This window comes from Heterodontus francisci, chromosome 31 (assembly GCF_036365525.1).
Source record: "Heterodontus francisci isolate sHetFra1 chromosome 31, sHetFra1.hap1, whole genome shotgun sequence".
Lineage (NCBI taxonomy): Eukaryota > Metazoa > Chordata > Chondrichthyes > Heterodontiformes > Heterodontidae > Heterodontus > Heterodontus francisci.
In genome coordinates this window covers 46,536,794-46,559,571 of record NC_090401.1, presented here as the reverse complement: position 1 = coordinate 46,559,571, position 22,778 = coordinate 46,536,794, and the positions used below count along the sequence as shown (strand labels likewise).

The 22,778-nt window shown below is 45.8% G+C and overlaps 1 protein-coding gene across 6 annotated transcripts in view; it reads right to left on the bottom strand.

Moving 5' to 3' along the window:
• Window positions 1-7,094: 7,094 nt before the first annotated feature.
• Window positions 7,095-22,778, bottom strand: part of LOC137347228 (platelet-activating factor acetylhydrolase 2, cytoplasmic-like) — a 31,705-nt gene continuing 16,021 nt past the window's right edge. For 5 of the 6 annotated variants that reach the window (XM_068011475.1, XM_068011479.1, XM_068011477.1 and 2 more), the window contains exons 7-12: window positions 20,841-20,954; window positions 19,932-20,023; window positions 19,283-19,357; window positions 16,146-16,316; window positions 13,235-13,383; window positions 7,095-11,898 (exon numbers count right to left, since the gene is read on the bottom strand). In XM_068011475.1, the coding sequence (XP_067867576.1) occupies window positions 11,816-11,898; window positions 13,235-13,383; window positions 16,146-16,316; window positions 19,283-19,357; window positions 19,932-20,023; window positions 20,841-20,954 (684 nt within the window). In that variant the 3' untranslated portion in view covers window positions 7,095-11,815. The remainder of the gene's footprint in view (window positions 11,899-13,234; window positions 13,384-16,145; window positions 16,317-19,282; window positions 19,358-19,931; window positions 20,024-20,840; window positions 20,955-22,778) is intronic. The other variant, XM_068011476.1, reaches the window with a different exon arrangement.

The window sequence follows — 22,778 nt, the reverse complement described above, 5'->3', positions numbered from 1 at the left end:
CCCATAGTTGTCCAAGTGAGATTGGCCACAATTGTCACTGCCTCCGTCAGCTGCTTAGATGCATCTGTGCTGTGCTCACCAGATCATGCTCCTGTTGCGACATGTGCATGACTGCCCACCAACATGAGTGTATCTGCACTGGTGGAGTGTGAACAGGAATGATATGACGCTGCATTCTCTGAGGCCTCCTTCTCCTCAGAGGTGGAAAGCTGTTCCAGAGGCTCAACAGCTGCCTTCTCTTCTACTTGACCTGCGAGTGGGAGAAGAGCGATGAGAGGGCCCTACATGTTCCAACACGTCCTTCTGACTACTCATTTTCTGGAGCTCCTTGTACACAGTGATGACCACATGCGCACTATGATTATTGCTCACCAGGAATGTATTGTCCTCATCCATTAGGGCACTGAGTGTCTGGTGACTCCACACCTGCCTCACCATCAGTGACAGGCTGCCCTGCCTCCAGGCCTCCTCTTGCATTGCCATCAGGACCACAAGGTATGGTATGCTGTTTCTATTCCTTCTCTCATGTGCATTCTCAAGTTCTCTTCTCCCTCAAGCACATAAATTAACATTGTCACTTGTCCATCATAAACACTAGGCCTATTTTGGTGGCTGTCTCACTGTCCATCATGGCACCACAGGGATGCCTACTGCATGCAGCCATTTAGTGTTAGCTCAATGGAGACAGCCTCCCTCCGGCAGACCGAGGGGCCATTAGAGCTGGAGGCTCCATGCCCTATTGACGGGGCTGTGGGCAGGAAAGGGCACAGCCATGGCCCAAACGATCCATCTGTAGGTCTTTCTCCTCCACTCCGAGGCACCTAATGGCCATGGCCAATTATTTATTTAATTTATGCCTTCTAGAGCACCTTCGTGTTGAGGCTCCCTCGCGGTCTCCGACCTGCCTCAGCAGCACCCACCTGTCCTAGTGGGGCTGCCAGGGCTCGAGAGCTGCCAGCCCTTTGATTGTACCAACAGTATCAAGGGCCCTCCACAGTCCTCAATAGGATGGCAAACACAGAGGCAGCCAATTAGGAAGCCGGCTCCAGGAAGATTGCTCCAACGGTCTTGCTACCAGTAAGTGTAGGCTTGAGATCTCCATTTGGTCTCAACGTTGAAAATCCTGTCTCATCTCTCTGTATGGTTGTGCGTGACACTCTGTCTCTCTCTCTCAGTATATGTGGCTTAGTGAATGCCTCTTCTGTGAATAGTCAGTGTCTCTCTCTCCTGTGTATGTGCCTGAGTTTGTATCATTAGTATGTCGCTTTCCTGTGTATGTCTCTTTTTATGTAACTGTGTGCCTCTGTTTATGTCAGTTTGTGTCTTTGTGTGTGCATGGCTCTCCTGTCTTGGGTCTTGCTATGTCTGAGTTTATTATCCTCTCTTGTGTATATGTCTGAGTTTGTGGCTGTTGAAAAGCGAACGACTGTACAATATTCCAGAGAGGGTTTGTCACAGACAATAGCTCATGAATGGACAGGACTGTCAGGCATCAGAGATCAAACGTGTTGTATTCTTGTTTGACAGATCCAGCCCAGAGCGACAGCACTGATCTGGGGAACTGTTATGTTCTACACTTTTAACCTTTTGGGAACTTAAAAGCCAATTAGCTTTCTGATGACAGCAGCAGTTACTATGGTATTAATACTTTCATTTTGTTTTCCTAAAATGGCAATTAAAAATGCAAATTACAAAAATGCAAAGAGTAAAGACGTGCAATAAATCTCAAATCAAAATAGGACTAGTGTTACAGTGTTAAGACCAGGTGAGCAATGTCTAGGGGTCTGTTACTATCTTCAAATTTCTTTCTTTCTTTCTTTTGGGCCTCCTTATCTCGAGAGACAATGGATACGCGCCTGGAGGTGGTCAGTGGTTTGTGAAGCAGCGCCTGGAGTGGCTATAAAGGCCAATTCTGGAGTGACAGGCTCTTCCACAGGTGCTGCAGAGAAATTTGTTTGTTGGGGCTGTTGCACAGTTGGCTCTCCCCTTGCGCCTCTGTCTTTTTTCCTGCCAACTACTAAGTCTCTTCGACTCGCCACAATTTAGCCCTGTCTTTATGGCTGCCCGCCAGCTCTGGCGAATGCTGGCAACTGACTCCCACGACTTGTGATCAATGTCACACGATTTCATGTCGCGTTTGCAGACGTCTTTATAACGGAGACATGGACGGCCGGTGGGTCTGATACCAGTGGCGAGCTCGCTGTACAATGTGTCTTTGGGGATCCTGCCATCTTCCATGCGGCTCACATGGCCAAGCCATCTCAAGCGCCGCTGACTCAGTAGTGTGTATAAGCTGGGGGTGTTGGCCGCTTCAAGGACTTCTGTGTTGGAGATATAGTCCTGCCACCTGATGCCAAGTATTCTCCGAAGGCAGCGAAGATGGAATGAATTGAGACGTCGCTCTTGGCTGGCATACGTTGTCCAGGCCTCGCTGCCGTAGAGCAAGGTACTGAGGACACAGGCCTGATACACTCGGACTTTTGTGTTCCGTGTCAGTGCGCCATTTTCCCACACTCTCTTGGCCAGTCTGGACATAGCAGTGGAAGCCTTACCCATGCGCTTGTTGATTTCTGCATCTAGAGACAGGTTACTGGTGATAGTTGAGCCTAGGTAGGTGAACTCTTGAACCACTTCCAGAGCGTGGTCGCCAATATTGATGGATGGAGCATTTCTGACATCCTACCCCATGATGTTCGTTTTCTTGAGGCTGATGGTTAGGCCAAATTCATTGCAGGCAGACGCAAACCTGTCGATGAGACTCTGCAGGCATTCTTCAGTGTGAGATGTTAAAGCAGCATCGTCAGCAAAGAGGAGTTCTCTGATGAGGACTTTCCGTACTTTGGACTTCGCTCTTAGACGGGCAAGGTTGAACAACCTGCCCCCTGATCTTGTGTGGAGGAAAATTCCTTCTTCAGAGGATTTGAACGCATGTGAAAGCAGCAGGGAGAAGAAAATCCCAAAAAGTGTGGGTGCGAGAACACAGCCTTGTTTCACACCACTCAGGATAGGAAAGGGCTCTGATGAGGAGCCACCATGTTGAATTGTGCCTTTCATATTGTCATGGAATGAGGTGATGATACTTAGTAGCTTTGGTGGACATCCGATCTTTTCTAGTAGTCTGAAGAGACCACGTCTGCTGACGAGGTCAAAGGCTTTGGTGAGATCAATGAAAGCAATGTAGAGGGGCATCTGTTGTTCACGGCATTTCTCCTGTATCTGACGAAGGGAGAACAGCATGTCAATAGTCGATCTCTCTGCACGAAAGCCACACTGTGCCTCAGGGTAGACGCGCTCGGCCAGCTTCTGGAGCCTGTTCAGAGCAACTCGAGCAAAGACTTTCCCCACTATGCTGAGCAGGGAGATTCCACGGTAGTTGTTGCAGTCACCGCGGTCACCTTTGTTTTTATGTTGGCATCGCGCATGTCCTGGGGTACTGCTCCCTCGTCCCAGCACAGGCATAGCAGTTCATGTAGTGCTGAGAGTATAGCAGGCTTGGCACTCTTGATTATTTCAGGGGTAATGCTGTCCTTCCCAGGGGCTTTTCCGCTGGCTAGGGAATCAATGGCATCACTGAGTTCCGATTTGGTTGGCTGTATGTCCAGCTCATCCGTGACTGGTAGAGGCTGGGCTGCATTGAGGGCAGTCTCAGTGACAGCATTCTCCCTGGAGTACAGTTCTAGGTAGTGCTCAACCCAGCGGTCCATCTGTTTGCGTTGGTCAGTGATTATGTCCCCCGATTTAGATTTGAGGGGGGTGATCTTCTTGATAGTTGGCCCAAGAGCTCTCTTCATGCCATCATACATTCCTCTGATGTTTCCGGTGTCTGAGGCCAGCTGAATATGACTGCATAGGTGTTGCCAGTAGTCGTTTGCGCAACGCCTAGCTGTTCTTTGTGCAGTACTTCTGGCTGCTTTAAGTGCTGCAGATGTTAAATCGCTGGGGGCTTTCTTGTAGTTCAAAAGTGCAATGCGCTTAGCGGCTATGACAGGTTCCAGCTCTTCATTATGAGATTGAAACCAGTCTGCATTTCTCTTCGCACTTTTGCCGTAGGTGGTCAAAGCTGACTCATAGATGGCGTCTCTGATGTGGGCCCACTTGGTCTCAGCATCCCCTGTGGGAGTGTTTTGAAGGGCTGTTACAAGTGAATTTAGAAATTTTTGTAACAGCTGTGGGTGAGAAATTCTGCTCGTGTTGATGCGCGGGTGGCCCTTCTGCTTGGAATGATGCAACTTCTTTGGTCTGAGTCTAACCTTGCTGCACACCAGGGAGTGGTCGGTGTCGCAGTCCGCACTGTGGAAGCTGCGTGTGATTTGAACACTGTTTAAGGCGGCTCGCCTTGTGACAATGAGGTCTAGCTGGTGCCAACGACGTGATCTTGGGTGCCTCCATGAAACCTGGTGACAGGGTTTAGTGTGAAAGAACGAGTTGGTGATGCAGAGGTTATGATAGGTACACAACTCAAGCAGTCTCTGCCCGTTCTCATTCATCCTTCCAACGCCATAGCGCCCAAGGCAGGAGGGCCATGAGTCATGGTCGGCCCCAACCCTGGCATTAAAGTCCCCCAGCAGGAATAGGTGTTCGGTGTTGGGGATGCTGCTAATGATGTTATGGAGTTGTTCATAGAACTGGTCTTTAGCTTCAGGTGCGGAGCAGAGTGTTGGAGCATAGATGCTGAGTAGGTGTACTGGACCAGAGGTGGTGAGCAGTCGGATGGACAGTATGCGTTCCGAGCCATTTGAGGGAGGCTCTATCATGCTGAGCAAGGAGTTTCTGATGGCGAAGCCCACTCCATGCTGTCTTGGTTCTTCAGGATCCCTGCCCTGCCAGAAGAAGGTGTAGTCTTGCTCTGCTAGAGAGCCACTCGCGGGGAGGCGAGTCTCCTGAAGTGCTGCAATGTCCACATTGAATCTACTGAGCTCGTTGTTAATGATGGCGGTCTTCCGAGAATCGTTGATTTGTGTAAGGTCTTCCGACAGGCCAGGACACATAGTTCTGACGTTCCAGCTTGCAAAGCGAAGGGCTGGTACCTTCTTTCCTTTTTTCATGTTGTTTGGTGCGGTGTATCAGTCCACCTTTCGGGCAATGACCCTGAGCTCCAAGCACCCATTGAAGCAGGCAGACTGTGGCGGGACAGAACCTTATTGACCGGGGGCTGCCCGGTTTGAGGCGGGCGGTAGCTGTCCAGTGAGGTGCAATGACCTCTCCCACCGACAAAGGCAACCCGTGGCGCCCAGTTTCTACGCCAATTTATCTGGACTTATAACCCGTAACTGCTGCCTTCCGTGTTGTTTTAGTCGCTGTGAGGCAACTATGGAGTGACCTCTCCATGGCGCATGCCTGGGCAAATTTATGGAGGTTGAGAGTTGCCCAGTCGTCAAAACCCCCCTCTCGGCCTTTCTGGTGGCTCCAAAGGAGTGCAGGACACGACGTTTGGCACCAGTATGGCTGCAGGAACTGCCGGAAACATGCCAAAGGTGACACATGACCGCCTACGGGGTTCCGCTCCGGATTTTCTGTTAGGGTTTACTCCCTTAGCCTTGGTCTCTCCCAAGACGCCCACAAGACAGTGGGGTTGTTGGGGCCCCCACACAGGTGTAGGATGGTGCCGGTGGGAGGAGGGGATGCAAGGGGGAGGGGTAGAGGGAGGGGGTGGGGGGGGGGTGCAGGGGAAGGGGGTGCGGGGTGAAGATGGTGCGAGGGGGGGGCGGGCTGGGACGGGGTTGTGAGGGGGTGAGCTGAGAGGGTGGAGCAGGGAAGGGGACGGGGGTGGGGGGGGTGGAAGGGGGGTAAAGGGGGGGGGAGGGGGGGTGGAATCTGGTGCAGGTAATAAGCCATTTCCTCAGTGCCCACCATCGACGTCCGGAAAGCTCATCCACATCCTTCGGGAGGTGAAGCATCATTTGGCAGACTTAGAGGTGATTACATTTGCTAAGGGTTTTTTTTTGCAGTGGTTTAAATAAAGGCATGCAGCATTGCCGACAGTGCGCTGCAGATGCTCTCCGAGCCATCTCCCGCGGGCGCTTTGAAGTTGCGGCCGGGGGGGCCGTTCGTGGATGTTTTGGGTGTTCGGGGCACCTTTTCACAGGACTTCTCTCGGGTCCCGCAGCTCCTTCTTCACCTCAATGGACTTACCGCATGCCGTGGCTGCAGACACTCTGGACTGTGAAGACAGCAGGATCGGAGATTGAAGTATCGGCAGCTGTGCTCGTCAGTTTCATCCGGATCAATTTCATTGAGAAAACAAAGAGCAGGTGTGGCTGGGGGAGGGCAGTGGGCCCAGGTAAAATACACTAAACTAACTGTTAACTTTTAGATAGGGCTAAAATGAACTGATTTAAAGAGCCAGGGGAATTTAAACAGTTTAAGAGGGCAGATTGGGGGAGAAAACGTTAGGGATGGGAGCAGATGGCCATGGATAGAGTTGAACAGCAAGGGAGCTTCCTAGGGAGCTTCCAGCCCAGGAGCCATCTTGTATATATTCAAATGGTCTTATTATAAGAGGGTTTTATTTTAAACACACAGTTTTGAGCCCCCTTTTTGTGAATCCTTTTTCACAACTTTCCAATTATAAAGGCAAAGAAATAAGCACAAACTGGCTTTCTTTGGTTTAAAAGATAAAATTTATTAAACCTTAAACTCTAATACGGTTCACGCCTACGGATATACAACATGCCTATGCTAGCATGCACATACAATATAAACATGCAGATAGGGACAGAAAAGAGCAGAGGAAAAGATAAGTAGACCAGTTTGAGATAATATCTGACTCTTTCTTGAACTCACTGTAGTCCTTGATTGAAGATATGGTCTTGCATTTTGTTGGGGCCCAGCAGTCTTCTCAAAACCTTGCTCAAGTAGGAAACCTTTTCTCTGAGTTTGTGTGTCTTCAATGGTTTTAGCTCCGAGAGATGAGCAGGCAGGAGAGATATTCTCAGTCCATGAGCACAGGGCATTTCTGTTCAAATGCCTCTGTTGGAAGTTCAAATATATATATTTTTTTAAAAGCAGTCTTGTGACTAGCTCCTTATATGGAACAGTCTCGTCAACATCCTTTGTTGGTGACAAAGTGGTCTGACCACTTCGGTGTATTGGGGAAGCAACTGCTGGGTCCCCATTGTTTCAACATTGTCTGGTACTATGCAGATGTCCTTCCTTTAAGCTTTAATGTTCATGTGGTGAAATAATGCGTGCCTCAGTCTTGGCAGGTGGTGGGGGGGAAAAAGAGAAGCGTTACCTGACACACAGCTTGCAGTTGCAAAGTAAAGGGTTTAACATCTGTTGTTAAGTAAAAATGATGCTCCATTTTCACTTCTTGTTAGCTCCCTTCATCTCTTGAAGATGCTGGCACCTTGCTTGAGTACTATTCCATGGGTATCCTTTGGTAGCTCACCCAAAAATGGCTGTTTTTCAGATGTGAACCTAGACCTCAAGTCTCTGCAGGTGATTCAACCATGGATAGAATCACCTCCAAGCCTGACCTCACCCCCATCCACAACTAAAGTACTTTCCAGCAAGGGTAACTCAGCATCATGCAGTAGTAAGAACCCCAGGTACATTTGCCCCTCTCCCATTAAACAGAGCAAGGAAAAGAACAAAAAAAAAAACAAAACTTGCATTTATACAGCACTTCACCACCTCAGGACGTCCCAAAACACATTACAGCCAATGAAGTACTCTTGAAGTGTAGTCACTGCTGTAAGTAGGAAACATGGCAGCTTATCTGTGCAGACCAAGCGCTCACAAACAGCATGTGACAATGACCAGATAATCTGTACCAACTTAGTGCTTGAACTAGTCACATGACATTCTAACAGCAATTGTGGTGCATTATCTCATATCTCATTCTTCTCTTGAAAGGTGTCTCCTCTATTGTTGAGCTCCACAGTTCGGTGCTCACTCAGTTCCACTCTTGCCTTTCCAATTGTAGTCAAAGCATCTCCTGCAATGGTTTCTCTTCCTAGCCCTGCCCCAGAATACCCCCAAAGATCTCTCCTTGCACTACTGCTCCCACTTCCTTATCTACATACTGCCCCTTAGCAACATTGAAGCCATGGGATCAGATTCCACAGGCAACATGCAACTCCAACTCTCTACCACCTATTCCAACTCCTCCTTAGACTCTATGTTCTCAGGCTGCTTTTCTGACACCCATCTTGAATGGGCTGTAACTTCCTCCATCAGTCTGGGATGGATTGGTAACCAGGTCAAGAGGTAAAAGGACCTGACAGTCTACCACTGTTACCCAACTGCTTGCATTTTAAACATTTAAAAAATAAAAACAAAGTGCTGGAAATATTCAGGTCTGGCAGCATCTGTGGAGAGAGAAACAGAATTAACATTTCAGGTTGACGAGCTTTCATCAGAACTCTGATGAAGGGTCATTGACCTGAAATGTCTGCCAGACCTGCTGAGTATTTCAGATTGAGCATTTTGCTTTTTTTGTGAAAAAAATTCATTCTCAGATGTGGGTGTCACTGGCAGGGCAATCTGTAATTTTAATATATAAACCACCCAAAGTCTTTGATTAGATTCCAGCCTGTAATCGTCACCTGGTTACTTGTTATTCCATATTTATGGCAGGTTTGCAATAAATTCCAGCAGAGCTCAGGAAGCAGAAAAACAGCTGTCAAATAACCAGCTTATTCACTGCTGTTTCTTATTCCCCAGGTTCAATTTACAGGTCCACAGCATGTGAGCTATCAGGAGGTGACAGGGACGGGAGACAAACAGAAAATGACCCTGCCGAGTAATTATGAACAGCCAACCCTCACTCCCAGGTTACTGTTGAACATAACAGGAATAGGCCATTTTAGCCCCTTAAGCCTGTTCTGCTATTTAATGAGATCACAGCTGATCTGTGACCTAACTCCACATACCTACCTTTGTCTCATATCTCTCAATACCTTCAGTAAACAAAAATCTATCAACGTCAGATTTAAAATGAATTGAGCTAGCATCAACCGTTTGCAGAAAGGATTTCCAAACTTTTACCACATTTTGCGTGCAGACGTATTTCCTAATTTCATTCCTGAAAGGTCCGGCTCTAATTTTTGGATCATGCCTCCTAAGTCCTAGACTCGCCTACTAGTGAAAATAGTTTCTCTCCATCTACCTTATCTGTTTCCTTTAATGTCTTGAAAACTTTAATCGAATCACCCCTTAACCTTCTAAATTCCAGGGGCTAGAACCTTAGATTATGTAATCGCTACATCCTCAGTACCTTGCTCTATGGCAGCGAGGCCTGGACAACGTATGTCAGCCAAGAACGACGTCTCAATTCATTCCATCTTGCCTCCGGAGAATACTTGGCATCAGGTGGCAGGACCGTATCTCCAACACAGAAGTCCTCGAGGCGGCCAACATCCCCAGCTTGTACACACTACTGAGTCAGCGGCGTTTGAGATGGCTTGGCCATGTGAGCCGCATGGAAGATGGCAGGGTCCCCAAAGACACATTGTACAGCGAGCTCGCCACTGTTATCAGACCCACCGGCCGTCCATGTCTCCGCTTTAAAGACGTCTGCAAACGCGACATGAAATCCTGTGACATTGATCACAAGTCGTGGGAGTCAATTGCCAGTGTTCGCCAGAGCTGGCGGGCAGCCATAAAGACAGGGCTAAAATGTGGCGAGTCGAAGAGACTTAGTAGTTGGCAGGAAAAAAGACAGAGGCGCAAGGGGAGAGCCAACTGTGCAACAGCCCCGACAAACAAATTTCTCTGCAGCACCTGTGGAAGAGTCTGTCACTCTAGAATTGGCCTTTATAGCCACTCCAGGCGCTGCTTCACAAACCACTGACCACCTCCAGGCGCGTAGCCATTGTCTCTCGAGATAAGGAGGCACAAAGAAACATAAGCAAGGAGCTAACTTGATTGAAGAAATTTACTGAACCGTCTAAGGGCCACTGTTCTTTTTAACCAGTAGTGTACAAGCCACCTTGTATTATTCTACAGGATTAAATTAAAGCGGGAAGGGAATTATACTGAACTGTCACATTGGCAGGGCCACATATGTTGTCAAGGGGAATGTCTGCATACTTAATTGAGCTGCCTTGCGCATCCCTTGGCAGAGTGTTTCAGATCAACATGGGACACTTAGACCACTTATCCTAACTCACAAAGTCCCATTCACTCATCACCCCTGTGCTCGCTGAACTACATTGTATTCCAGTACAGCAGCACCTCAATTTTAAAATTCTCAACCTGGTTTCAAATCTCTACACAGCCTTGCCCTTCTCTAACCTCCTCCAGCCCGACTTCTCAGACCTCTGTGCTCCTCAAGCGTATAGTTGATTTTCACTCCAGCACTGGCCCAGTACCTTCAGATGCCTTGATCCCAAACTCTGGAATTCCCTCCCGAAACTTCAGTGCCTCTCTACATTTCTCTCCTGAGACACTACTTACAACTTAGATCTTTGACTAAGCTTTTGATCACCTACCAAATGAATTGGATTTCAGATTTTAAAAATCTGAAAAGAAGAAACTGGTATCAGTAAAAGTAACCATGAAGCTGTCAGATCATAATAAAAGCTCAACTAATTCATTAATTACTTTAGGGAGGAAACCTGCTGTCCTTACCCAGTCTGGGTTTAAAAGATCCCATGACATTACTCGAAGAGGAGCAGGGGAAGTCTTCATCACCAAAACAGATTATCTGGTCATTGCCATTTGTGGAATCTTGCTGTGTGCAAATTAGCTACATTAATACTAACTGGATGTCAAAAAGTACTTCATTGGCTGTGAAGCACTTTGGGATATCCTGAGGTTGTGATATAGAACAAAGTTGCATTTCTTTCTTTCATGTGACTCTAGTCCCACACTATGTAATTGACTTTTAATGCTTTCTGAAGCCACTGAGTTAGACACTCACTGAAGACAGTGGGCCTCCACCTCCTCAGAGTAACAGAGTCAAGTCCTCTCCTCTTCTCCATCCCAGACATCCATCCCAAGATAAGCAAATAAAAATACAGAAATCCAATCTCAAATTCTAACATTAAAAGTTATAATCAAATCTTAGGAAACACTTGCAATTCTTATACGAACAACATGCTGCACAACCCTGTCCCAGTTACTGCTGGAGGGAGCAGTAAAATCCCAATTCTACTGGAGAAATCTACAAAAGAAACTCAAACACAATACTGACTATCTCCCCACATTCCCCAAAAGCAGCAAGTGCTGCCATTGTCCATTGGGAAGCTTCGTAATCTTCAAATGTTTCCATTTCCCAGGACTGATCGGATATCCTCTCCATAAATACAGTTTTCTACTGTAATCACGGGCCAATAGAAGCACAGGAAAATTATGTTCTTCACTAGCCCCCAAAGCACTGACATGAATGCCAACTCCCAACTAGTGCCTTTATCAACCTGGTCTGGGCCAGCTCAGATCCATGAGTGCCAAGTTCCCTCCAGTGCCAGTGTCAACCTAGTCTAGTTAGTGCTAGCTCAAGCATATGCCAGAGCGCAGGGAAGGACGGTAGCATAAAGAGAATGATTTGATTATTCTATAGTGCCCAATCCAAGTGGCTTTGTGAGTGAGCTCAGTCAGTAACTGTTGGCAGACTATTCGACCACAGAAGGCATTATAGCAGAGACCTACAGCAGGGAAACAAGTGCATTGGTTTAGATGCAGGCTGACTGCTGTGTCACATTGATGGCAGCAATGTTGCATGAGGCATCATTTAGTATCCTTGGCACAAGGTACAAGTATTTAACTCTTAGAAAACCAGTCACTGGTGCACAATCTCATCAGCCTTCACATTAAGCATCAGTTGGATTCCAAGTCCAACATCTGCACAGTTTAAGCCTGAAGATGGTAGTCACATCACAGTAGTATCAGCAACGACATGATCTCCATGCCCTTCCAAAAGGGCGTCCCACTGGTCAAAGTCCTTTTGTAGATCTAAAAAAAAAAAAGACAGAAAAGGTGGAATGTGTTTAACTTTTGCCCAAGTATTTTTGAACAGATTATCTGGCACCAACTGGTATATCATGGCTTCGCCCCACCCAGTGCTTACCCTGACATCCATTTCCAGGTACTGTCCACTGGACATCACTTGACAGAAACCCAAAGCAGGAAATTCGGGTCAAATTTGTTTTGGCTGCATGAAGTGGCACCACTACACCTGCCCAGAATGGACATGACTGGGTAATTTCACCTGTCAAATCACACCTGAAAACCACACTCCTGCAAGTGACTGAGACTGGTTTTATGCACATAATTTGCATTATGCAACTATCCTCTACTCACTGCATTTTGCTGGAGAAATAACCCTATGAGCATGAGAGACTGCTGTAGTTTCAGTCATCAGTCCTGTTTGCTTTAGATCATAGACACTTTTTAAATAGACAATTTGCTGATTGAATAGACTTTGCTGTGAAATAGACTGCTGCAAGTCCTGCCCCACCTCCAACTTTGAGAGATTAGTGTCAGATCCCCCCAACTAATCCAAAGCTGATGTGGTCAAATGTAGCACTCCAACCAGGCCAAGATCAACTGACTGTGCACCCATGGCTCAGAGCCATACTCCATACACTGCAGTTACCAGCGTCATCAGACTTAAATTACATTATTCAATTGTGGGATATGTTGTGAGGGTTAATTAATTCTTGGTATGTGGCTTTCACTGGCAAGTCTGGCCTTTATTGCCCTTGGGGAGGTGGTGAGCTGCCTTCTTAATATCACCGCAGTCTTTGTAAAAGGTAGGGAGTTCCAGGAGTTTGACGTTGATGGTACAGCCGATATACGTCCAAGTCAAGATGGAGAGAGACTTGGAATGTGCGCAGGAGGGAATGTTTTTCCCATTGCACCCACTGCCTTTGTCCTTCTAGGTGGCAGAAGTTGGGATCTCTGGAGGTGCAGTCAAAGACGGGGTTTTGATTGAGCAAACAAGCAGAAATTGTTTCCACTGGCAGGAGGGTCAGTAACCAGAAGAGACAGATTTAAGCTAACCGGCAAAAGGATCAGAGGGGTGATGCGAAGAACATTTTTATGCAGTGAGTTATGATGATCAGGAATGCACAGCCTGAAAGGGTGATGGAAGCAGATTCAATAGTAGCTTTCAAAAGAGAACTGGATAAATATTTAAGGAAAAAAAGAATTACAGGGACATGGGAAAAGAGCAGGGGAGTAGACTAATTGGATAGCTCTTTCATAGAGTTGGCACAGGCACGATGAGCTGAACGGACTCTTTCTGTGCTGTAAGATGCTGAGAGGTAGTATTTTAGGGCTGTCCTACCCAGGTGTCTCTGTAGGAAGGCCAGAGCAGCCTTGTTGGTGATGTCAAGACCCACTACGGGATCTATGGTTCCCCTTGTTCCGAATGCCATGCTGAGCAACTGACCAGTCAATAGTGTGAAATCCGTCTGGCTCTGATGTACTGACCCTCTGAAACAAAGCATAAACAGAATAAACTAAACAGAAGAGCCTTTGGGAGCAGTATGAGGCCAAGAGGCCTACAATCCCCTCTTTTTGACCAATGCCAAACCCAAATTTCTCATCACATTCCAACAATCCCCTCGCTCCCTCTTCAAAAGCATATGCCTCATCGCCAATTCAAACTGCCCATTTCAGTGGCCTTGCCTGGTATCGATCAGCTGGCCACTCATCTCACTGCTGTTTATGAGATCTTGCTATGCACAAAAATAGCTGTTGCATTTACTCACATAAAGTACTGCTTATGCTGCAACTCGAGCTATTTCTCAGAGATGTGAGGTGGTGCTGTATTAATGGAAGTCTATCACTCTTTCCTTATTCAACAACTCAATCATAGAAGTACCCTTAAAAAAAAACTTGCATTTATATAGCTCCTTTCATCACAAGATGTCCCAAAGCACTTTACAGTCAAAGAAGCACTAATGAGGCATTTTCAATGCTCCCTCCAATTTCCCTTCACTGTGCGTGGCCTGTTTGTTGAATTGCACAGTCCCCTTAAGATTGCTACACGCACGCACACCTTAAAGGGACCACTTTTTTGTGCGTGGTCTGTTTGTCCCCTACGCGGTAAGTTTTGGACTGCTGTATGGCTGTGCACCCACACAGCTTAGAAGAAATGCTGCTTCCAACTCCTAACTTTCAACTTGCATCCCTGGTACCTGGAACTCTTCCCCATGGTGAATAATTTGACGAGATTAATCCTCTCCCCAATCCTGAAAATCTTCAATAAGTTCCTTACCCAAAGTAAAGGTGGCCTATTCCTTGAATCTTTCCTTAAAACCCAAATTCCTGTTGTCATGGAACGAAGAACAACTTGCATTTCTATAGCACCTTTAATGTCGCAAAACATTCCAAGGTGCTTCACAGGAGTGTTATCAAAAAATGTGACACCAAGCCATATAAGGAGATATTAGGACAGGTGCCCAAAAGTTTGGTCAGAGGTAGGTTTTAAGGAGCACCTGAAAGGAGGGGAGGTTTAGGTAGGGAATTCCAGTCACCAGTGATTGCTGATTTTAATCACTCCAAGTACAAGATGCCAGAATCTGAGGAGCGCAGAGATCTTGGAGGGTTGTAAGGCTGGAGGTGGTTACAGAGATAGGGAGGGGCAAGGCCATAGAGCGATTTGAAAACAAGAATGAGAATAAGAATTTTAAAATGGAGTTGTTTGAAGCTGACCCATTTTCATTCTCTGAAGGGGTACAATGCAGTCTTTGGTACAGTTATCAAGTTCCGAATAAAGCTATTAATTGCAACACACTTCCCTTTTCCACTGTGTAAGAAATCTTCACTCAGGGATGAGGCTGAAAATAAGGATCAAGAAAGTCAGGGAAGGGATCAAGCAGGGGCCAGATGCTTGAGGTGGGTGGGGGCTGCAGGGTGTAGCGGAGGCAGTGAATCATAGTAAAGCAGGAACATTAGAAGAAAGAGTAGGCCATTCAGCCCCTTGAGCCTGTTTGCCATTCAATTAGATTATGGCTGTTTGGCACCTCAACTCCATTAACCAGCTTTATATCCATATCCCTCGATACCCTAACCCCAAAAAAAACATTAATCTTGGTTTCAAAAGCTCCAAGTGTCCCTCAGCATCCACATACCTTTGTGCGAGAGTGTTCCAGATTTCTACTGTCCATTGTGTGAACAAGTGCTTCCTGATTTTGCTTTTAAATGGCCTAGCTCTAACGTTAAGGTAATGTTCCCTTATCCCTGATTGCCCCACCACAGCAATTAGTTTCTCTAGATCTATCATTTTGCATCCTTTTAACATTGCAAATGCATCTAAAACCATCAGAGGAAGGCTCACCCAGTCAATTTTTGTCCAGAGAGTGACCAGTTACTGTTCCTCCAAAATAGGGCGACATGTCTTCAGGTTTTACAAAAAAGAAATAATGACAGTCTTTTGAGCAGGGATTTGACCTCCGGTACACCTTTGTGCTATTTTTTTTAAAAAAAAAAGAGCGAGGATGTTCCAAGAGGTGTGTATAGAAAAGAATGAACTTGCATTTCTATAGTGCCTTTCATGACCTCAGGACATCCTCCAAAGCATTTTACAGTCAGTCAACAAAGTACTTTTTGAAATGTATTCAACATGGCAGCCAATTTGCACACAGCAAGCTCCCACAAACAGTAATGTGATAAAGACCATTTAATCTATTTTTGGTGTTAGTTGAGGAATAAAGATTGGCTGGTGTTTCTAAACATTGCTTTTTATCTGGACACGTGTCCCCTCATCCCTCCCCTAGGGTACCCAAGTTCCCAGCCTATGCGGACACCGACAGTCTCCCCTCCTCCGCCACCACCATCCCCCATGCCCCTCCAAGTGGACACCCATACTCCTAGCCTGCAGAGACACACATACACACCCAGGGGTCACCGACGGGTACCAGTGCTCCCAGTCCTTGGCTCTCCCAGCCCACTGCAGTCCAAGCACACCCACTTCACTCCCCCACACACGGACACCTCACAACTCTGTATGAAGAGGTTTCACCTGCCCTTTGTTCTCTACCCTGTCCCATCCTTTCATAACTTTAAACACTTATTAAATTGCCCTGCAATTGGTGTAGTTCCATTGGAAAAAAAAGCCAATTTTTGTCTGAAGTATTTGTATTTCCTCACACCAGACAACATACCAGAGAATCTGTATTGGATCCTCTCTAAAGCCTCAACACTCATTTGATAGCATGCAATCCCATTAGACCTTTCCTCTCTGTACTTACACTATGGTGACAATCTTGATCTCACTGCCAGTGGAGTGCAGCCTCTTCATCTTATTGATGCTTTCCTCTGTCTGGAATTTCTCAGAGTTCATGAAAAGCACAGGACGCAGCACCTTGGAATAAACGTCATCCGTCAGCGGGAACATCCAGCTATCCAGGGCCACCGCACACCTGCAGGGCAACAGTACACTTATAGGCAGCAAGCAAAGCCAACGAGCAAGAGACAGGCAACAGACATCCCAAAAATAAGGGAGGATTATTCAAGGATCTCAAAACACTAGTTCTGAACCGATTTCTAAATGCTTCCATTGGTTGGACGTGAACAAACAGCTTTGAGGAGAAATAATATACTAAATGAATCAAATGAGGCAATATGGGTGGAGCTCAGAAATGAAAAAGGGTCAGCCACATTACTAGGAGTGTACAATAGACCCCCAAATAGAGAGAGGGAGGAAGAATCTGCAGACAAATTTCTGAGTGCAAAAATTATAGGGCAATAATAGTTTGGGATTTCAACTACCCCAATATCAACTGGGATACCAACAGTGCGAAGAGCACGGAGTGGACAGAATTCTTGAACTGCATTCAACAGAACTTTTTTAGCCAGCACGTAACAAGCCCAACGAGGGCCGGGGTGGGGGGGGGGGGGGGGCAATTCTAGATTTAGTAATGAAGCTGGGCAAGTGGAGGAAGTAAAAGTGGGTGACCACTTTGGAGATAGTGACCATGATACAGTAAATTTTAGCATAATTATGGAAAAGAATATAAAACAGGAGTAAAAATTCTAAATTGAGGGAAGGCAAATTTTAAGAAACTGAGAGTTGACCTGGCGAAAGTGGACTGGATATAGCTACTTGAAGGAAAATCAGTGGCAAACCAGTAGGAGGCATTCAAAAGAGATATACTGTGGGCACAGTGTAGGCAAGTCCCCACAAAGATAAAGGGTGGTACTGCCAAATCTGGAGCCCCCCTGGTTACCTAGAAGCTTACAGGGCAAGTTAAAGCAGAAAAAGCTTATGACGATCACAAAAATCTTAACTCTTTAGAAAGCCTAGAGGAGTATAGAAAGTGCAGGGGTGAAGTAAAAAAGGAAATTAGAAAAGCAAAGAGAGGACATGAAAAATTAATTGGCAGGTAAAATCAAAGAAAACCCAGATGTTTTATCAGTACATTAAGAACAAGAGGATAACTAAGGAAAGGGTAGGGCCTATCAGAGATGTATAAGATAACTTATGCGTGGATGCAGATGATGTGGGCAGGGTTCTTAATGAGTTTTTTGTCTGTCTTCACAAAGGAAGGTTGATGCAAACATTGTAGCTAAAGAGGAGGCGTGTGAAATATTAGATACGATAAGCATGAGAGAGGAAGTACTAGAGGGTCTGACATCCTCGAAGGTGGATAAATCACCAGGGCCGGATGGATTGCATCCCAGGTTGTTAAAGAAAGCCAGGGAGGAAATAGCAGATGCGCTGAGGACCATCTTCAAATCCTAACTAGATACAGGAGAGGTACCAGACGATTGGAGGTCTGCGAATGTTGTACCATTGTTTAAAAAGGTTCGAAGGACAGGCCAAATAATTATAGGCCAGTCAGTCTGACCTCGGTGGTGGGTAAATTGTTAGAATCTATTCTGAGGCAGGATAAATTGCCACTTAGCAAGGCATGGATTAATCAGGGATAGTCAGCATGGATTTGTTAAGGGAAGGCCAGGTCTTACTAACTTGATTGAGTTTTTTGAGGAAGTAACATGAAGGATTGATGGGGTCTACATGGATTTTAGTGAGGCATTTGACAAGGTCCCACATGGCAGACTGGTCAGTAAAATGAAAGCCCATGGGATACAGGGGAACGTGGCAGGTTGGATCCGAATTGGCTAAGGGACCGGAAACAAAGGGTAGTAGTTGATAGATGTTTTTGCAAATGGAAAGCCGTTTCCAGTGGTGTTCCACAGGGCTGTGTTGGGTCCCTTGCGGTTTGTGGTATATATTAATGATTTGGACTTAAATGTGGGAGGAATGATTGGGAAATTTGCTGATGACAAAAATTGGCTGTGTAGTTGACAGCGACGAGGATAGCTGTAGACTCCAGAAAGATATCAATGGTTGGTTGAGTGGGCAGAAAAGTGGCAAATGGAATTCAATCCAGATAAGCGAGAGGTAATGCATTTGGGGAGGGCAAATAAAGCGAGGGAATACAGAATAAATGGGAGGACATTGAGAGGGGTAGAAGAAGTGATAGATCTTGGAGTGCATGTCCACAGGTCCCTGAAGGTGGCAGGACAGGTAGACAGAGTGAAGGAGACATATGGAATGCCTTCCTTTATTGGCCGAGGTATAGAATTCAAAAGCAGGGATGTAATGCTGGAACTGTATAAAATGCTGATTAGGCCACAGTTGGAGCATTGCGCACAGTTCTGATCAACACATTACAGAAAGGACATAATTGCTCTGGAGAGAGTACAGAGAAGATTTACAAGAATGTTGGCAGGGCTTGAAAGTTGCAGCTATGAGGAAAGATTGGATAGGCTAGGGTTATTTTCCTTAGAACAGAGAAAGCTGAATAGAGGTGTACAAAATTGAGGGGCGTAGATAGTCATGAGGGACCTGTTTCCCCTAGCAGAGTGGTCAATCACTAAGGGGCACAGATTTAAGGTGATTAGTACAAGGATTTGAGGGGACATGAGGAAAATCTTTTTCATCCAGAGGGTGGGGGATGTCTGGAATTCACTGCCAGGAATGGGGGTGGAGGCAGAAACTCTCAATTCTTTTAAAAGATACCTAGACATGCACCTGAAATGCTGTAACTGGCAAGGCTATGGATCAGGTGCTGGAAGGTGGGATTAGATTGGGCAGCTAGTTTTTTCCACTGGCACGGACACGAAAGGATGAATGGCCTCCTTCTGTGCTGTAATTTTTCTATGGTTTAAATGAATGTCCATTCTGCAGGGATGCTGAAGGAGCAGCATATTCACTTCTAATGCATCCACTGAATGTGCTTTACAAACACCACCGATTTGATGTACTCCCACTTGTCACCACCAGAGGCAATTTCTCCAACTTTCTCTTCATTGGCTTCCCCAAACCCAAACTACATCATGGGATTTCCCCAGCGATGAAGATGGAACGAGTGTTGTGTACCCAGTCAGGTTGGCAGTACGACTTGGAGGGGAAACCTGAAGGTGGTGTTCCCTTGTGCCTGTTCCCCTTGTCCTTCTAGGTGGAAGAGAAAATGGGTTTAGAAGGTACTGCCAAAGCAGCCTTGGTGAGTGGCTGCAGTGATCCTGTAGATGGTACACACTGCAGCCACGATGCACCAGTGGTGGAGGAAGCAAATATTTAAGGCGACAGATGGCTTGCCGTTCAAGCAACTTAGTCCTGGATGGTGTTGAGTTTCTTGACTGTTGCAGAAAACCCATACAGGCAAGCGAGGAATATTCCATCGCACCCCTAACTTCCGCCTTGTAGGCGGTGGAGCAGTTCTGGGGAGTCAGGAGGTGAGTTACTATTGAGTATTATGTCCAATAGAACACTAAGTACTCAGATTTTATATAGGCTCATCTTTACCTCTTGGCCCTTAAGATTATATACCTCATGAGACAAACGGCAGTATGGAGATCACAATCTCACGTGGTGTAAAATCACAGGTTCGCATTTGAATCACTCCACGGCATTAAGCCGACATGCCTCATCATTTTGCTGCATTATCAGAATAAAGTATTCCTTGTGGGAGCTTTCCTCAATTACATTTCCCCCGACACGGTGCGTGAAACTGAAGTAGTGAACGCACCTGAACCGCGGGTCACTTGCGACTGCCAAAATCGACGTGCAGCCTCCAAACGAATGGCCCATCACTGCAACCCTCTCCAGATCGATGCAGCCCTGTAGGGATGAGGACCATCATCTCAGATTCCTTTCCATCCTGATTGGCTCTCACCCATGGCTGGGCATCGCACCCCACCCCCACCAACCCTGTGAGACACTTATTCAATCCCCAAGACCAACTGAAGTAGCTGGTCTCAGCCAGAAGGGTTGACCAGCAGCTATGGGATGCCAGGGTCTTTATTATGGGCACCCATCCTGCACACTTGTTTGCACTGAAAGCCATTGGCTAATCTTGGGCTTACTTCCACAGTCAATCCAAATTAATTTGTAATCTATTGTTCCCTTCTAAGGTCCATACCCTGCTGCACAATGGTGCCAGATCTTGCTGGAAAAAAAATAACTGTGGTGATGATGCAAGCTGTTAGTATAGAATCATACAACTGTAGCACAGAAGGAAGCCATTCAGCCCATCATGCCTGTGCTGGGTCTTTTGTAGAGCTATTCAATTAATTCCACACCCCTGCAATCTTTTTGTCTCCAGGTATTTAAGAAGCATTTTTCCAATAACTTTTTGAAAATTATTACTGAATCTATTTTCACCATGTTTTCAGCAGTGCATTCCACAACACAACTTGCTATGAGTTTCCTCACGTTTCAAATAAGTACTTTATTGGTTGTAAAGTGCTTTGGAACATCCTGAGGTCATTCTTTTCTTTATGTTCCTCCCCCAACACCCATGACAGCCTCTGCTTTGTCCAACTAATGACACCTCCCTGTACATGAGGAAATGCACATCCCTGTTTGTGGGCTGAGCCGACAGCGCCAAGGTCAGCATTTAGTTAAGATAGAAGGGTCTGGTGGTCGACATACCCACCTTCATAATGCAGTGGTCCCAGTCACTAGGAAGGGCATTTTTGATGAGTATCCCTTCATTGACAGCTGCAAGAAGGCTCAAGGCCTGGCTGCACTCCTTCACTCGCTGACACACCTGGGAGGGGAAAGGGGCAGCAAAACAAATATATAAATTGTCCTAGAATGAGACCCAACTGATTTTGATGCTGCACCTTAATATTTTGACAGTGAAGAAACAAAGCAATTTAAGGGTCTATGTCTACAGATCCCTAAAAGCTAGTGCATTGGTGCAAAAAGTAATCAAAAATACTGATGGATTTTGGCTTTTAGCTCGAGGGGGCTGGAATACAAAGAGGAATACATTATGCTTCAGTTGTACATATTCTTGGTCAAACCTCATCTGGAGTACCGCGTTCAGTTTGGGCATCGCACCTCAGGAAGGATATATTGCCCTTAGTGAAGATATTTTCTTTGAAAAATATTAAAGTGTCTGGAGAATGAAGACAGTGGGATTAGACTGGGTGACTTTGAAAAATATGCTAATGCAGATTTGATGGACCAAATGGCTACTTTCCATCCTGCAATATTCCACATCTGCTCCGCATTGCTATACAGTGCTGCAGTACTGGAATCTGTCACCAGAGGTCAGGAGTGCTGCATTTCCTGCAGACTCCAATCTCTGTCGATCTCCTGACCTCAGACAATTGGAACTTTCAGCCTTTGGATCATGTATGACTCACCTCAGGGAAATGTTCAAGCTCCTAGCTTTCTTTCCTAGCTGTATGGTACTTAAGATTCATTGAATTTACATCACAGATAGACAGGATTCACTGGAATGATACCAGGGGTTAAAAGGTTAAATTATAAACGACAGGTTGCATAAACTTGGTTTGTATTCCCTCAAGTTCAGATTGAGGGATGATCTAACGGACGCGTTTAAAATGCTTAAAGGATTCGTTAGGTTAAATACAGAGAAACTATTTCCTTTGGTGAGGGAAATTCGATCAAGGGACAATTTTAAAATCAAGAAATTTTTCTCCAAAGGGTTATGGAAAACTCAAACTCCACTACCTCGCACCCCCCACCCACCCCCAAAAAATGCTGTTGATGCTGGGGATTACTTTTCAAGACACAAATCAATGGATTATGAGGTAAAGGTACCAAGGGATATGGAGCAAGGGCAGGTAAAGTTGAATGGCGGAACAGGCTTGAGGGGCTGAATGGCCGACTGTTGTCCCTATGTTCCAATAAGCTTGTCATTTCTTCAGATCAATGCCATATCATATACTTCAATCTCTTCTTTCAGAAACATGTCAAATTGTCTCAAACCCATTTATATTGTTAGCTTCAATGATCTAGAGTAGTGTATTCCACTTCTCGATTAATCCTTGTGAAACCATTTCACCTGACTGCACACTTCTTACTCCCAACTTCCTAATCTTTAACACCCATGCCCTGGTTTTTGAAGCTATCCCAATTGGTTTTATTAGTGCCTATATCTACGATACAGAGGAAGTAAAGAAAGGGGAAGTTAGCAAACCTCCTGGGAAATAACTCACAGTAACTTGAACTAAGACAATAAGAAATAGGAGCAGCAGGCGTTGGTTATATGGACCCTCGAGCCTGCTCTGCCATTAAATAATGGGTAATCTTCGACTTCAACTCCACTTTTCTGCCCTATCCTCATATCCCCTGAATCCCTTAACGTCCAAAGTGTATGGATTTCAGTCTTGAATATACTCAATGACTGAGCATCCAAATGCCCTCTGGCATAGGAAATTCCAAAGATTCACAACCTTTTCAGTGAAGAAATTTCTCCTCATCTCAGTCCTAAATGGCCAACCCATTTAGCAGGTTTTAATACTTCTTTTAAAGATTGTTTGGTAGCTAACAATATTTTTCCATTTCCTCCCCAATTTGGAGTACAACAACCTGTATTTATATAGCATCTTTCAAGGAG